Below are 18,293 nucleotides of genomic sequence, written 5' to 3' on the forward strand. Positions count from 1 at the left end.
CCCTCAGAAGGGTAAAGTGAAAGGACTGTGGAGCCTTTGGGCTCCAGCATCATCAAAATGCTCGCTATAAATGTACAGTTTATTACATCCTGTGCTAAAGAACAGTAAGTTTACTACACAGACACAACACATGTTAATGTACAAAAATTGACTGAGATACACAGTGACATGAGATGCCAGAGACTCAAAATCATGCATCTGCCTTAACCCTGGTTCTCAGTTTTCTTTCACTAAACTCTAGAAGGCAGGAAAGTCACACTGTGCTCATCACAGAAAGGGGGATCTGCACTCCTCACCAAGTATGCCTCTCTCTGTCCAGGGGTTGATTTAGGGAGCACTGTGAGGATATTGCAAAATGACAGGTCCATATAAATGGTATATCTCACATTTCATGAACTCCTGTACACATTGCAGAAACATTTATAATTATTTCTATACTTCCACATGTTTTAAAGAAGATAAATTTCATATTTGAATGACAAACTTTTTTTATGTGCAAAACATTAAAAAAGATGAGAAGTTCATAGTCTTTAATAATCACATAATGGGACCTCAACTTTCTTTAGTTTTTTAATGTTTATTAATTGTTAAAAGGGCTTTCATTTGTATTTATATACATGCATATGATGTACATGAACAAATTAATCCCTCTATTATTCTATATGATTGTTCATCCCCTATTTTTGAACAATTTTAACATGTATCATTACTTTGTCTTCATAGATGAATATAAAGATTTTTTATTATTTTTGACCCCCCATTTCTATCTTTTTCCCTTTGCACCTCCAACTGGTTACCCACTAATTACACCCTTTTATTTTCATTATTTTATTCATTGTCACAATCTCTCAAATCTTCTCTTACACTAGCCTCTCAGGGATTTCCACCCAGAGTTTTTATATATCAGGAGGACATGCAAATAAGGCCTCCCTCTGCTCATCAAAAACAGCTCAGCCCTGACCTTGCAGCTCTGGAAGAGGAGCCCAGCCCTGGATTCCTAGCTGATCCCATTCAGTGATCAAAACTGAACACATGCCACTCACCATTGAGTTTGCTCTGAGCTAGATTTTCCTTGTTGCTCTTTTAAAAGGTGAATTGTGGAGGTAGAACAAAATTCTGAATGTGTGAGTTGACATAAGTGAGAGGAAGAGTGGACATATATGACAGTTTTCTGACCAGGATTCTCTGTGTTTGCAGGTGTCCAATGTAAGGTGCAGTTGGTGGAGTCTGGGGGAGGCATGGTGAAGCCTGGCAGGTCCCTGAAAAACTCTCCTGTGCAGCCTCTGGATACACATTTGATGATTACTACATGTACTTGGTCCACCAGGATCCAGGGAAGGGGCTGGAGTGGCTCTCATCAATTAGTGGTGATGGTGGTAGCACAAAGTATGCAGACTCCGTGAAGGGCAGATTCACCATCTCCAGAGACAACAACAAGAACACATTGTATCTGCAAATGAACAGCCTGAGAGCCAACGACACCACCACGTATTACTGTGCAAAACACACAGTGTGTGAACTTCAGTGTGAGCCCAGACACAAACCTCCCTGCAGGGACGCTCACAACCAGCAGGGAGCGCGCAGGACACACTGAGCTCAGGGTCAGCCATGCGCAGGTGCAGAGGGAGGTTAAGCTTTGGTTTCCTGTCGGGGTCTGGGGCTTCCTCTTCACAGAACTGTTCCCAAAGGAGATTCTGGTTTCCTGTTTCTGCACTTTCCGCTGATATTCCTAAACTGGAATATATTGTTTTTAAATGTGGTCTTTTTGTTCATCATGTAAGTGAAATAAGCCAAAGTAAGAAAAATATGAATTACATCTTTATTTTCATAAATAGAATCTAGGGTCAAAAAAAAGTTAAATGAAAGATGACATGAGAGTGGAGGGGAGTCTCATCAAAAGAGTGGGAATGGAATGAGGGAGAAGTGATAGAGAAATGGAAAGGGTGTAATGGGGACTACCTGAGCAAAGTACATTATATTCACATACTAAAACACTACAATGTAACCATTAGTGTCTGTAATTTGTATTCACTGATAAAAACCTTTTTTTAAGAAAAACACATTCTCACTTGCACTTAGATGAATTTAATGTTTCTCTGTAACTTAGACTCATTGGTCTTCTATTATATACACACAAAATATCAACTGTAAACTAAAAATGAAATAAAGTATGAAAAATATTCGTAAAAATGGCAGGCACACCTGAAACAAGCACATGGTGGCAATCACTCCCAGAAGTTCAGATCAGCACCAGCATCTTTGGATTTTGTGATCATCAAAGTAATACAGAAATTTTCTCACTACAGGATTCATTTTATCTTATAGTCATAGAACATACCAGGAACTAATGAGTGGAAATGACATTAATATTTAGCATTGTAATATATGTATCAAGACTTACAAAAACATTGAAAAATAAGTTTTAAAAGGGAGCAATAACAGTAAAACAAGTGGTAATAATTGCGGGAATGGTTTGCTTCTGTATCTTGATAAAAATGATGATTTTGTCAATATTTATCATATTCTCCATTTTCATATGTGATAATGCTCGCAATATATACTTCTTTAACCTTACTACAAATAAACAATTGTACACTTTCATAGCGAGGGAGTGAGAGATAGCAACACAAGAAATGCGAGAGACTCCAGAGTAGATGCTTAAAAGAATCTTCATTGCTGACCTGTGTTTAAGGAACCACAAGATGGATGAAAATGACGTCATGTACCCTACAGAGGAAGAAGTGTGGACAGCATCACTAAGCCTCTCTGCCTTTTTTTGGATTAGTTGCAGGGACAGTTGAGACCTGGGAAGGACAATGGGTCGAAATGTTGAGTTTGTTTTCATCAGATAAGATCTCTTAGAATATCACACAGGCCTTCTCTGCTTCTGAATTTACATACATGTTTGTAAAATGTAGAAGGGCAGTAAAGGCATGATTTAAATGCATTTAAACATTGTGATAAAATAAAGAGTGATCAGTGTTTGTCACAACACAAACACAGTAAAAATTATATTTTCCTAAATGTTATCAATGACTAAGTTTCTCCCAGCACACCTTCATGGGAAATGTATTCTCATTGATATCAAATGCCAGAGCCTGCATGGTAGCAGGAGGACATGCAAATAAGACCTACTTATCCATAAAAACAAGTCCAGCCCTGACCCAGCAGCTCTGTAAAAGAGTCCAGGGCTGGATTAACAACTGGTCTCATTCTGTGATCTGCACTGAATACAGACCATTCACCATGGAGTTTCAACACTGCTTGGTTTTCCTTGTTACTTCTTTAAAAGGTGATTTGTGGAGCAGAAGAGAAAGTGAGTGCATGAGTGGTCATGAGTGATAGGAACAGATTGTTAATGTGCCAGTTTTCTGAGCAGTATTTTCTGAGTTTGATGGTGTCTAGTGTGAAGAACAGCTTGTGTAGTCTTGGGGACAATTTGTGCTGCTTGGGGGGATCCCTGAGACGCTTCTGTCGGGATTATTCATTCACTTTCCTTAGTTCCTGTGTGTCTTTCCATGCTCCAAGAATGAGACTCAATGCATATTCTATTCAAGTTTATGGAGCACATACCACCCAGTCTCTGTAGAAGACAGCATCGGGATCTCTCGGCACACTACCAGGAATAAATTGTACCTGCAGATGGCCCATTTCAACACCAAGGACATAATGGCATATTACTGTTCTAGAAACTCTGTTCTGAGGAAGTCAGTGTGATCCTAACACAATCCCCACCCCACCAAGTGTTCAGGACTATAGAGGATCAACATAGCACAGGATGCCCACAACCAACAGGGGGCAGTCAGTGAAAATGCAGCAGAGTTCAGACCCAGATGCAATGGCAGTGAGTGGTAGGGGTCCTTTAGGTACTGACTCACATCTCCCTGATTTTATTTAGACAGGATGCTGGTGTTTAGAGCATGATGATCAGGGTCATGTGGAATGATGGAGTTAGACATGTGGATCAATGGAATAGAACTGCATGAAATTGATCAGCAAAGCATTTCTTAGATACGACATAGAAACACAGTCCTTGAAAATAAAACAAACTAATTAAAAACAGCATGGTGCTGACATAAAAATAGACACATCGATCAATGGAATAGGATGGAGAGTGCAGGGATGAACAGACAGGCTTATAATGTAATGTTTTTTCATCAAGACATCAACAACAAAACATGGGGAAATGGCCATCAATAAATGGTGATAGGGAATCAGGATGTCCACATGTGAAACATCGAAACTGGTGCTTTTCTCATGCTACATGTAATAGACAACACCAAAGAGTATAGAGACTTTTACCTAGGACCTGAATCTGTAAAAATATTACCAAAGAACAGAGAATAGCTCTCAAGAAACTGATAAAGTGCACTTGGCTCCACCTCTTCCACCCCACCACAGCTTCATGTGGTGGCTATAAAGACACCAATATAATAAAGTAAAGCAAGGAAAATACTACTGGATAAAATATCAAATGAAACACGAAGAAATAATTTCAGGCATAGTTTCACATTTTCCTTTGTGATTAATTCAAATATCCTTGACTCTAAGCCCAAGACACAGGAAAGGATGGGAGGCAGCTGACTTTGTCCCTGACATGGAAAGAGCCCAGTGATGCTGCAAAGGACCCATGCAGTGGGCGAAAAACTTTCCCTGACTACCAGCAAAGGATGTAGAGATAGGTGCAGGAGAGTCTGGGAGGTGTTTCATGTCAGGTCTGACTCCTGCTCCTTTCCAGTGACAGGGACCATCCCTCAAGATGGAAGTCTCCACTTCTGTGACCTCCAAGACAAATGGCAGCTCTGACACATTACCTGCAAGGCACAGTATAAAGTACAAAAAAATACCTCACCTGTGTGCACTGTACATAGTTGCAATGGTTTGAACTCAGGGCACCCAAGTGCTAAGTAGACGCCTGGCTGCTTGAGACATGCTACATAACTTTTGAGCTTTAGTGATTTTTCAGTTAAAGTCTTCCTTTTTCACCTGGGAATGGCCAAAACTGTGATCCTCTTACCAACGGTTTTGCACATAACTGGTGTCACAGGCATGCCCCAAGACACCAGGTTTATTGACTGAGATGGGGCCCTGGTGATGGGTTGCAAGGTCTAGCTTATGACCATAATCCTCCTGACCTCTATCTCCCTGTTTTTAACTTAAATATCACAAGTGAGTTCCTTCTTTGAAGGCTCTGTGATTAGCAGTCCTCAATTTGTATTGTTTTCTGTAATATGAATTTTATTTTGATTGTTTCCCCATAAGTAAGTTCTCTTTTTATTTGTTTTCTTTTAAAATCTGACCTCTAGTCTGCATGAAGTTCTAATGCTAAAACAGGGAAAGATTTGATTACCACCACCGTGGTGAGTCTCTAGGGCAGACTCTCTGGAAGGTGGGCTTTGGGATGGAGAAAGTGCTATGTGCTTTTCCAAATGATTGTCTCTCCTCTTCCAAATGCTCCCCTACCAAAGACACAGGGGATTTGCATCCTCGGTTTGAAAACTACTAGCATTTTGAGGAGAAGTATGGGATAGATGCACTTCTCACTTGGATGGAAGTCCAGACATAATCTCCAGAAATTTATGAAATATTTATATTGTTGCCAGTACTAATTTTGCTTCCAGGGTTGTGAGGCAGCTTTATGTCACTGTGACAAATATCTGAGATTACCAACTTAGATTGAGAAGAGGTCCATCTTTACTCAGTTTTATAGGTGTCAGTCTGTCATCCCTTGGTCTTGCTACTTTTGAGCCTGTGGTGACGAGAAGCACCATGATGGGGTGCGTATGGTGAAGCTGCTGAACTCCTGGAAAAGAGTGAGAGAGAGGAAAGAGCTGACTCCATAATCCCCTCAATACCATGGCCCATATGAACTAAGGACCTCACACTGGCCCCATCTCTAAAGGTTACACCCCCTCCCAACACAGCCAAGCTGCAAACCATGTGTGAACTCTTCGTGTTTTGAGGCCATGTGGGATGCAAATTGTAGCAAGGGGATTCTCCAAACAGCTCTCCACTGTCTTGGTTGGGTGATTGCTTTCTGAACTCAGTTATTTAAAGGGCCATTAAATTCTTTTTATTTTTCAGTGTGGCCAGCATTTTCATCTTCAGAAAGCCATCAATTATCCAAGTCCCTATTCTCTTCCACTGTTTTTATTCACTCATGGTCATGTTGATGTGGAGTCCACTAATACAGAATTATGATATCACTGTTCAGAAACAACCATTGGGTTTGACATCTGGATACAATACCAGAGTCTGTGAACACCTGTGACATGGCATAAGGTAATTTATCTATTGTGAAGGGTTTTGAAGCATTTGGTCAAGGGTGGACCCATTTGCCAGTGAGTCATGTGGGATGTGGAAGACTGCTGGACATGGCAGCAGATTTCTTTAGCCACCATGCCAGGTAAGAGGACTCAGTTGGAAATTTTCAAATATGGAAGGCAATTAGTACCCTACCTTGTGTGCAGTCTCATAACATCCCAAAGTGGATTTTAACTTCATGAAACCAAGCTGAGATTATCCTTGGTATTTCCAAACTACCAAGTGAGTGATTCTATATATGATCATTCATCCATGTACAGTTTGTTCACATATTATAGGAATGTTGTCAGACCTAGAATAATGTCAAAAGTAAGCCCTAATGTCATAATGTATTGTGAGAGTTTTAACATTTGTTAGTTCCTTTAAAGTACATTTTATTTTAATAACTGCTTATATATGTACATTTTGAGTGAAGAATATGCCTTCTCAAAATGTATCTTAATTCTACCAATTCAATGTGAAAAAGGATAAAGCCTTAGAGGTCAGAAATTAGGTACATCTATCAGACTTTGGCCTCTGAAGGACTAATCCCAGACAATGGTCTCTGAAGGACAAATCTATGGGTCTCCACAGAGAAGAGTGGTTGTATGTTGTGGGTCAGGGTAGATTCATGAACCTAATCACAGTCACTAGACAATTGTGTGATAGAATGAGGTTGTGAGCAGAGATTTACACAATTTCAACTACAAAGTTGAAAAAGGAGCCATGACACCATGAGGGGTAAGTGAGGGGGAAGGTTGGTGTGCAGACCATGCCAAATACCAGGCCAAATTTGAGACAGGACCATTAGTAAGAGGATCCATGCACCAGACAACGGAGGGCACAGCACAAACACCAAGTGCAGGGGTACTCCAAGGTGTCAGTTTGTCCATGCCTGGATTAGCCAGCAGGTTTTAAGGGCTGATCCATGTGCAAATATCCAGGGACCTACACAATAGAAAGCTGAGGATCCCCTTACACATCCAACAAGGGCCTCTGCCCATCAGTCTCACTGACAGCTCAGTCCGAATCCAAGAGCAGGAATTGGGTGTGGAGGCTTCTGTTCCTTCTGGCAGATGCCCAAGGTAAGATACAGGGCCAAGGGCTCCAATGCAGACAGAGCCAGCTCTGTCAGGGAAGGCCTCTGACTTCCCTTTGTCCTCTCCACAGGAACCCACTCACAGGTCCATCTGACACAGTCTGGGGCTGAGCTGAAGAAGCCTGGAGAGACAGTGAAGATCTCCTGCAAGGCTTCAGGCTACATCTTCACCAGCTATGGAATGAACTGGGTGAAGCAGGAAGCAGGAAAAGGCTTGCAGTACATAGGGTGGATCAACACTGCGAATGGCAATACAGGCTATGCTGAGGGCTTCAAAGGTCGGTTTGTCATCTCCATGGACGCCTCCGTCAGCACCGCATATCTGCAGATCAGCAACCTGAAGGCTGAGGACACAGCCATGTCTTACTGTGCAAGACACAGTGTGAAAATCACATCCTGAGGGTGTCAGAATCCCTGAGAGAGATGCTGAGACAGTGACAGGGAACACTTGCTTCAGGCAAACTTTGAGTGTGGGTTAGATAATTAGAGGTGAGTAATTGAGGAAAGGATTAGTAGTCAGCTGTGGAATGTTTCTAGGGATGAGCTGACAGATCAGGTCCCTGAATTAGGGAGGACATTTTTGTGGCATGCTCTGTTTTTTGAGATTAAACAGTGCCATATTGACAGATCTCAGTGACAGAACAGTCACAAATAATATTGAAGTCTTTCCAGGAAGCAGCAGTGTCTGCTTGTATTTCATACTTTCAGTGCTTGTCTAAGGTTTCAACATGAAGCAGAGACAAGGAAGTCTGGGAAATTCCACCCAGAACTGCCATGGGTTAACAGTCATCCATAGTCACTGGAGAACATTTGTGACATTTTTTTCTGTGTCTGTCATGTAGATTCTGAAACAAATTGCCTTTCTAGGCCCATGAGCCCAGATGATGGCAGGGATGAGCTTGTGATGGCAGAGATGTCCTCCAAGACATGGAGAATCTCTCAAGTTCTGTGTGCTACAATCCAGAAGCAGGGAATGCTTTATCTATGCCAGAATCTAGTAAGCAGTCTTGGGCACACCCATGACTTCTTCCTAACAGTCAGATTTTGCTTATCTCTCTGCCAGCTGGGAATTTCCCAAATCTTCCTCTGCTTTCCCTTGTTTCTGAGTCTCTCTGTGATCTTATACCAAGGAACCAATTATCCTCATGGAAGTTCAGGAATGCTTTTTTACTTAGATATTCCCCCTTCCAAATAAACTGAATCTTTAAGGTGGCATTCTGTGGGTCTCTACAGCATGGACATAGATCACCTGTGCTCTCTGCAACGGCACAACTTTCATCTCTAACCTAATTTCCAACAGAAACTTTTCAACCTGAGATTCTATGAAAACTAGGTTAATTGGATTATTGAGTTTGTGAATTGCTACACCATGTGGTTACCTGAACAGAATAACATTGAATTAGCATACTGTCTTTATGTGCATGCTATTTGGTTAGCTGAAATTTTTTTAAGATTTGTGTGCCTGCAACACATTTTCTTCTGTAGGTGCTACTATTGTGAGTTAAGCTTATTCTGAGCACATGTGCTTTCCTTTCCCCATGTCTCAGTGAAGTTGTCAACAATGGTCCTTCCAGCTTGTGTGTTATCTCAGCTATCTATCCCAATGCATCAGTGCTGCACTGCATCTTTGGGACCACCAGCTCTCCTGTGTGTATGACCTGGGGCAGCAGATTAAACTCCAGGTCATACATGGATCCATTTCAAGATTTACATGAGCTCCATCACCCACTTCCCACAGTGCACAAGAGCCAGCACAGGTCACACAGCCTGGTGTGACCTGACCCTGGACATTGCAAAACCTGTGACAATATGATCTCAGGTATTTGAGCTCATGGAATTCAGCATTGGCCACATACAGACTTATATTTCTCTTCATTGTAATCACCAGGTGGTCATAATTCCTCTTGATAGGCTCATCAAATTTCTGTTCATGTGTTTTTCATATTTCCTCAGGAATGGTTTTCATCTTGCAAAAATTAGTCTTCCTCTCTCCTCAAACATGAGCTGTTTTTCCTCAGAGATGGTCTTCTTCTCTCAGATGTAGTATTCTTGTTCCTCAGAAATGGTCTTCATCATTCCTCAGACAGGGTCTTCATCTATCTTCAGTTACAGTCTTCATCTTTCCCAAGATCTGATCTTCATGTTTCCTCAGACAAGGTGTTCATCTTAGATAAACCTGCACCTGTCCCCTTTTGTGGTTATGTTCTTTCTTTCATCTTAATGGATGACCTGTTCTCCTTCATCTACTACAGACATCACATTCTCTGAGATTTCTCTTCATTTTTATCAGCTATGGTAACATTTTTCCTCAGATATTGCCTTTACTTGCACCCAAATGTGGTTTTCACATACCCTCAGATACATTGACCTAATTTCTTACATACAGTCCTAATATTTCATAATGTGGTCTTCACATATACCCAAATTGATGTCTGCATTTTCCTCAAATATGGTCTTCATCTTTCCAAGGATACACACTTATCTTTCCTCACATATGGTGTTCACATGATGACAGAAATGGTCTTTGTGTTTCATCAGATATGACCTCCACCTTCCCTCCAACACTCAGCAATGGTTTTCGTGTTTCATTAGATAGAACATCACAGTTCTGCAAACATGACTGTCACCTTTCATCAGATACAGTCTTCATCTTTGCTCAGGTATGTTTTTCTGCTTTCCTGGTGTGTGGTCTTATTCTATCACGGGGAATGCTGGTAATTTTCCCAGATACTGTCTTCATCATTCCTCAGATGGTATTTCTTTTCATCAAACAGCATCATCACATTTCATAACATGGTTTTCTTTCCACTTTCCTTCTTCATGAACTTCATCTTTCTAAGATGTCTTCTTCATTTTTCCTAGGGTATGCTGTCCATGTTGTCTAAAATCCTGTGTTCATGTTTCCTCTTGATAAGACCTTCAGCTATCCTTAGATATGGTATTCCTACCGACTCAGGTATTATCTTCACCTTTCCAAAGATATGGGTTTTATATTTCCTGTGATGTCATCTCTCTCTGACTTCAGACACAGTCTTCACCTTTCCTCAATTATAATGTCTATCTTTCCTGAAATATGATCTAAGATAAGCTCTATGTATATCCTTGGTTATGGTCTTCATGTCCCTTCAGACATGTTTTTCCTCCCTCCTTGGATATGTTCTTCATCTTATGCAGATATGGTTTTCACCTTTCCTCAGACAAGGTCTTGTCTTACCTCAGATATGGTCTTCATCCTTTTCAATATGATGTTCTCCTGTTCTCACAGTTTGCCTGCATCTTTTCTTAGATAATGAATTAATCTTTACTCAGTCATTTTCTTCACTATTACAAAGATATGGTCTTCACATTTCCTTTTATATCATTTTGATCTTTCCTCAGTTACAGTGTTTACATGTCCTCAGATATGATCTTCTACTTTTCCAGATATGGTGTTCAGTGTCCCTCTGATCTTATCTTCATTTTTCCTTGAATGACCTTGATCTTCCTCAGGTACAGATTTCAACTGTCCTCAGATGCATTTTTCTTATTTCCTTTGGTGTGATCATCACCCAAGGTAAGGTAGGCTCTACATATTTCTTTGTTTAAGGTCTTCATCTTTACTTGAACAAGTTCTTCAAATTTTCTCAGATATGTTCTTCATTGTTCCTTACATGTGATCTTCAAATTACTTGATGATGGCGTTCAGCTTTCATCTTGTGTGGCTGTTTGGGGCTCTTGAATATAGTCTCCTCTTGTGTCAAATACATTCCTTTTATTTCCTGAGATAAGGGTTACTCCTTCCTCAGACAGGGTTTTTACATGCCTTCGACATGTTCTTTATCATCTTTCCTGTTACAGTATTATCATTCCTCAGATATGGTCTTTCATTTCCTAAGATCCAGTCTTCATCATTCCTCAGATATCATCTTCAATTTCTTTAAATATGGTTTGAATAATTCTGCAACTATGATCTTCATCATTCTTCAGATATGGTTTTCACATTTCATCTGATATAGTCATAATCTCTCCTCAGATATGGCTATCATCATGTCTCAGATTTGCCTTCCTTTGTCTTCTAATGTGCTTTTCATATTTTCCCAGATATGTTCCTTATAGTTTCTGTGCTTTCTCTTGATGAATAATACCAAAATTTTCACAAGCGAGGTGATTTATTTTCCTAAAACTATAAAAGAATTTTCCAACAGTACAGAGATTAAATAATTGACAGTATTATAATTAGTATTTATGTAAGTAATAATAATTATGATTCCTGTGATATATTATCTTGTTCTCCTTTATCAGAACCATTTTCAACAGACAAACATCTTTATTATGAGGTCTTTCTCTTAGTGCCATAACTTTTGGTTTTACTAAGTCAGAATTATAAGACACAGAATACTGGTGAATATAATTGGGTTTGTAGATCTGTCAAATGCTGCAATCAAGTGCTGATATATGCTCTGGGCTAGAAGGCCTGGATTCACTTCCTCTCTACACCACTTCTTCCCCAGGTTCTTGACATGACTCTTAAAGTCACTTTTCAGAAAGTCCCAATAGTCAAATGAGGAAGCATTAGCATGGTACAGGGATGTTTCAAAGAATACATGAACTGATTTAGATAAAGCAGTAGGAGATGAACCATGGATACCTGTATTGGATTGAATAGGATCACTTTTAGAGTAGTTTCTTCATAAGTCCTGACATCACTGGGAAGCCCAGCAGAGGGTATTATTTTGGGGTTCCTATAAGGAAAGAGGCTCCATCCTAGCCTCTACCTATGTGAAAAAGCAGCTGTGAGACACAAATTTTCCTTGATCAATCATCAGTATTGGAGGAGTTTGCATACATCTCAGCCAAATATATGAGTGACCTCCATACAATATTGCCAGAATGAGAATGATCCTTTTCTATACAACCATCACCTCCTCACTTCTGTGAATATCCTCATGTTGGGTAGCTATCAGACAGCTTTATTGCAGGCATGGATAAAATTCAGGAAGATTATTTGGACTTGTTCTCAGTAAAAACTATTAGTTTAGCAAGAAAGGGAAAGTGAAGGTGTCAGTCATAAGAAACATTTCAGTAGATCCCATGGAAGGCAGCCCCAGCCTATCCACAGGATAATTCTGCAGGTTAGCAGGCACTGGAATTTCACCATTGAGTCATGCACTTAGGGTTTCTGACAATCATTGATGAATGACAGCCAAGAGGCATAACATGCACAATGTTCTTACTAGATACCAAGATAGAAGGAACAGCCTCACAGATTAATTATAGACATCAACCAGTGTCATAAGGGACCTCCTAGAAGATATGATATGCCCAGATGGGGTTAGTCCTGGGCCAGAATCTCAGGTCTTATATACTTGGATTAATAGATAGATAGTTACAGATGTATACTATATTATATATTATATAGCATAAAGGTATGTAGGTTTCATTTAATATGAATTGAGTATATATTTTTTCAAATATAATATTTAATTTAGGTATCCATGAATTTATGTACACTTTATACTGTATATATGCCTTATATACATATGTATATATGTATATGTACACACACATCTACAATGTCCCCAGTGAATGATTCAGAATTCATCTGAAACAAACAGTTAACAGCATGTCCACATACGTGGGTTCGGGTGAATTCTTTCAGTCTTGTTTTCAAGACATTGAGTGATTGTCTCTGAACTCACTCTTTTCCTGGGGAGAGAATGTGTTCTTTCAGCTCTTCACTTATTTTTTAACAGTAAATTATGTAATGACAACTTGTTCTCTGAAGGATCAGAGGATATTAAGACCACAGGGATCTGGGGGGCAACTTTCTAAGTTTTATTTGGAGAAGATGAATAGGTATACAATGATTGGCAAGTAAGTGTCAATGTTGAGAGGTAAGAGTATTGTAACTGTATGCATGGTACCAATTATCAATGGTTTTCAAAGAACAGGATCTATGATAAGATGAGCATTTTTAGTTCATAGTTTGCATATAAAGATCTAGAGTGGAGGCTCTTTGTACATTGACCATGATCCCATACTATATGCACAGTGGTCAACTGGAATGGGGCATTTGAAGCAGATTGACTTTCTTGTCCCTATTTGCTTGTGCAACTTTGTGCAAAGCAACATTTTGCAAAGCATAGGAGTGACAGCATTTTATCCAGTCCCTGTTGGCAGTGATGGATCCTTGTGCATCTTGGATGACAGGTTGTCATTGAGCATAAGTAAGATCTAGAACTTTTGTAGCAATAGCATCATGACAATATAGCAGTACCTACGGAGAACTGAGCCAGAATATAAATGCAATGACAGGGAGAGAGATGAGGCACTGTGCTGGAATCACCCAGGAGGAAGCACTAACAGAGTCTGAGTATGTCTGGGAATTGCAGTGTGGACAAGGAAGGGTGAAGGATGCAGAGCATGGTAGCTATTGACTCAGAAAAATGGGATTTCTTTGACAAGCTTCCAGCTCACTGTCAAACCAGAAGCTCCCTTATTGCAGATAATATCACCGATTCACTCCAAGTATAGAGGTGCCTCACAGAACATAGAAGAACCACAGGAAGCCTGACCTCAGTCTCTGCTCATGCATAGGAAGAGGACTCCTCACTTTCAAATTAGTACTAATTCCTTATGTTAAATTTCAGTTTTGGGATGTGGTTGCTCACAGCTCTTTCTTCACACAGGACTGAGGTCTCTGGAATAGCAGGGCTCTCTTCTACAAGATGAGACTCTTGGGTCTTCTCTTGTGCCTGGTGACAATCCTCCAAGGTGAATGTGCCCAGTGTCATGCATGGGTACATGGGGAGGTTGTGAATACAGGTGACTGACGGGGATAATTCTCTTTGTTCCCAAGTGTCCTGTCCAAGGCAAATTTGCTGGAGTTGGAAACTGGCATGGTGAAACCCTTACAAAACCTGTCCATCACTGTAGCTGTCTCTGGATACTCCATCACAAGTAATTACTACTAGAACTGTATCTTTCATCCCCTCAGGGAAGGGTGTAGATTGGATGGGATACAGTGGTTATGATGGAAGTACATACTGCAGCCCATCCCTCAAGAGCTACACCTTCATCTCCAGAGACACATCAAGATCCAGTTCTCCAAACAGCTGAGCTTTGTGACTGCAGAGGACACAGCCATCTGTTACCGTGCTGCGATTCAGTGAGGGAACTTCAGTGTGAGCCCAAACAATAATCTCCCTTCTAGGCTCTCAGGACCAGCAAAGGGTGCTCAGCACACACAGAGCACAGGGTCAGTTTCAGGACCAGGTGCAGAAGGGGGCATCCATGCTTGCACCCAGAAGCTGTGATTTACACCCAAACAGCACCTTCTATGCCACAGTGTATAGTTATTCTTGAGCCTTCTCTTGTCTCAGAACCTCAAATGTGATTCTTGAATCACACTTGAGTGAATTTCCATCTTTCATAGCACAGACAGAGGTGCCCACCAGTCATTCAGGTGTCACTTGCCATGTGGACAGTAAAGACCTGAGTGTGATCCTAGCAGAGAATGGGCACCTTGGTAAGACCCATGATGTGGAATTCGGGCAAGAGTCACACAGGCATTGGAAGCCTGGAGGTCAGCTCTGATTATCTCTGACTTCATACACAGCAGTGCTGACACAGCTGAGACTGGCTGTGCTGATGTTGCTTCTGACTCCATCTTGCTGTCATGTCACTCATGTCTAGAAGTCCTAGGACACGTGGCTGCTGTGAACACATGGGTTGGATGAAGCACACTGTGGTTCAGTTCCTAAGGATCACAAGTGGGTAGCCCTGTGGTCCCATGTTTAAAGTCATCATCAATCCACATGGGGTCCTTGATGTTGAACTGTGGTCTGCTTGAAGATGTGCATCAGCATTTAGTTTTTAAATTCCTCCTTGATCCTAAGTTACTCTTGTGTTTTTGCATAAAACTATTTCAGCTTCAGCAATTTCTAAAACATATTTTGAAAATTGACTGCTCTGACAGTATTTTTTCATCAAGACAAGATGATGTGACCCTTTGTGATACTGATTTTTGTTGCTGAACAAGTGCTTGCTGTTAGAGCTTCTGGCTTGCCAGGCACTTGAGCTATGTTCTCTGCCATGATACTGAATTTTAAAATATTTTCTGCCCTTCTCTGTCTCTTAATAATACTTACATATTTCAAGAGAAGTAAGATTCCTTCCTGTATTTTTGACATAGTTGAAACTTCTGTAACTGCTGGGGTTTTTTTTTAACACTTATTTACTTCAGATTATATATAAATGTTTTACTTTGTTATGTACTTATTCAAGCTTCACATAGTGAGTTAATTATTACAGACTTTGTACTTTATTATTTTAGTGAGCTCTGATAGCACATGTACAAAGAGGATTTTCTCCCAAGATTAATTTTTGCTTCTTTTGCCAGATGGAAAATCTTTGAAGACTGGTGCTCACAGTTGTGCTCCTGTTGTTCCTGATGCTGGATGGATGCTTTAATCACTCACCATTAACAGTGAAATCACTATTTTCTGAGAGTCTCAATGGATTATTTAAGACTGATTTTTATGTTTATTGAAGTTTACACTTTCTTATTTAATTTAGATTTATTGAAATAGAAAGTCAATTATAATTTACATTACTTGAATAGATTAGTGTGTTATATTTAGCTATCTTTGAAATGTAATTCAGTTTGCATTACCAACATTTTTGGGGATAATAGAATATCTCCTGAGACACACACACAAAATGGATTTATTTACTAATTTTTACACTTTAGAGTTTGAACACAGTGCCTGCTGCTTTCTATGAATGTGCATCATTGTTTACATTCACCATAGCATCATTGTTTACATTTTTCATTAACATATAATACTTCAGAGAATGAGTATAATTTGATATATGTATTGTAAATGTCATGTCAAAAAATTCAAGCACATAGCATATCAGATTTCACATATATCATTAATTCATCTTGAGAACATACACAGTCTTATGCTCCATTTTTTGGATCATGTATGTTTTGTACACTTCATTCACTCTACTCCACTACAGAACACTAGGAATAGTTCTTCCTAACGACATTTTGTCCCTGTTACCTAAACCTACTGTATTCCACTGGTTCTAGTTTTCCATAGTCTAATGACCACTATTCCATTCTCTTACACGAAATCAATTTTTCAGCATTTCGGTAGTGACTCTAGAATGGGGAGCCTGGCATTGAATGAGCAATGTGACCCAACTGAAAGACAAGGTGATTACCCTGACTGGGGAGAAAAGGACATGGGAGACCATTGATTGAGTCCTTGAGGGCTAGCACAGGACCTCCAGGGTCAGTCCCTGAAATATGGCTTCTCCACATTGTCTGATGTTCAAGCACTTGTGCTTAATTGGGTAGTACAAAGTGAGCTCAAGAAGTGACTTCTTCATGTCCTTATGAATAGGGAAATGTGCTATTGTACAATGGGACCCCATTACAGGTGGATGGGATGGGCATGATGACAGCAGTATTGAGGATCAGTTGCTCCAGTAGAATATGTTGGATGAATCCCCATGTGCTGACAAACATTGGCAATCTGATACCTGCATGAATTTAATGAGATGAATGTATTTATATACTTATTGATCATCGTGAACTACAATCACAAGCAGGTGCAACCCAGGCTAGCAGTGAATTTTCTCTTCATAGTATTGCCAGTGATTAGCATTTGGCTATTTAAAATGTTTAATAGGAAAAGTAACAATTATTACATTTATTAGATATTATGATATGTTTTCACATAAGTATGCAGTGTGGAATGATAATTTTAGTCTTATTAATAAATTCTTCAACACCTACCTTTCCTAGTCATTGTTCGTGGTTAGAGCATCTATTGTATATTCTTTAAGGAATTTTAAAATACAGGTCTGCACTATGAAATCAATGGCACTGTCTGGATAAGACAATGCACCATTCCCCTAACTTTTCCTTTTTTTCCTCCCCAGCACAACTCTGGAAACAATTGCACTTTGGTAATTTTTGGACTCCACATGTACGTGAGACCATGTAATATGTGTGCCTGGATGATTGCCTTTAGTATAATGGCCTTAGATTAATCCACCTGTCTAACTGATTGCATGTCCGAATTCCCAACACAGAATAACATTTTATTTTTAAACCAATAACTTTTTTATCCATTTCTTTTTTCACAAACACTAGATATGTTTTGGCTCATTTGAATAATGCCACAGAGATTAAACATGGAAATGCAAATAAACCTTTGAAAAAATGATTTCCTACCTAAGGAATTGTGCCTATTAATGGATAGGTGGAGTTATGGGGAGTCTAGTTTTTATTTCCGGAAGAAACTACACTGAGTTTTTATTTCCAGAAGAAACTACACTGTCATTTTCACAATGACAGTTTTTACTGACATCCTAGCCAACCATGTATCTGGGTTGCCTTATGACTGCTTTCTCAACAACTCTTGTTACCGTTAATATTTTTGAAATAATAGATGTGAGCAGATATCTCTTATTTTAATTTGTATTTCTTTAGCAATTAGAAAATTTAAGAATTGTTATTGTAACTTTTGTGAATGTAAGTGTTCTCTTAAGAACACTTAATTCCCATTCATTAACAAGGTTGAATTCTGGGGACTTAATTAATTCAGTGCTCAATATATTTGAATCCTGCTCCTAATGAGTATCATTTGTGATTATTTCTTCATACTCTGTGGTTGTCTTCCCTATGTAATCAAATTGCTAAGAAGAAGCTGAGTAACATGGTGCAATCTCATTTGTCTGTATTAACATTCATTCTTGTGCTTTTGGGATTCTGATGCTGAAATTGTAGCCAGAGGTGATGGCTAGGGTGTCTCAGACACAGAGACAGCAGACATAGTGCTATCTATTATCTATTATCTCCAGGTTCCTGTTATTGGCAGAGAAAGAATTCACA

At 39.7% G+C, this 18,293-nt stretch overlaps 1 gene segment (V, D, J or C); it reads left to right on the forward strand.

Moving 5' to 3' along the window:
- The first annotated feature begins 6,348 nt into the window (after positions 1-6,348).
- On the forward strand, positions 6,349-7,802 carry LOC109674938 (immunoglobulin heavy variable 7-4-1-like). The segment is given in 3 exon segments: positions 6,349-6,406; positions 7,311-7,388; positions 7,474-7,802. Coding segments are annotated over 3 exon segments (465 nt in total).
- Positions 7,803-18,293: the final 10,491 nt, after the last annotated feature.

Source organism: Castor canadensis, chromosome 3 (assembly GCF_047511655.1).
Source record: "Castor canadensis chromosome 3, mCasCan1.hap1v2, whole genome shotgun sequence".
In the NCBI taxonomy this organism is placed as follows: domain Eukaryota; kingdom Metazoa; phylum Chordata; class Mammalia; order Rodentia; family Castoridae; genus Castor; species Castor canadensis.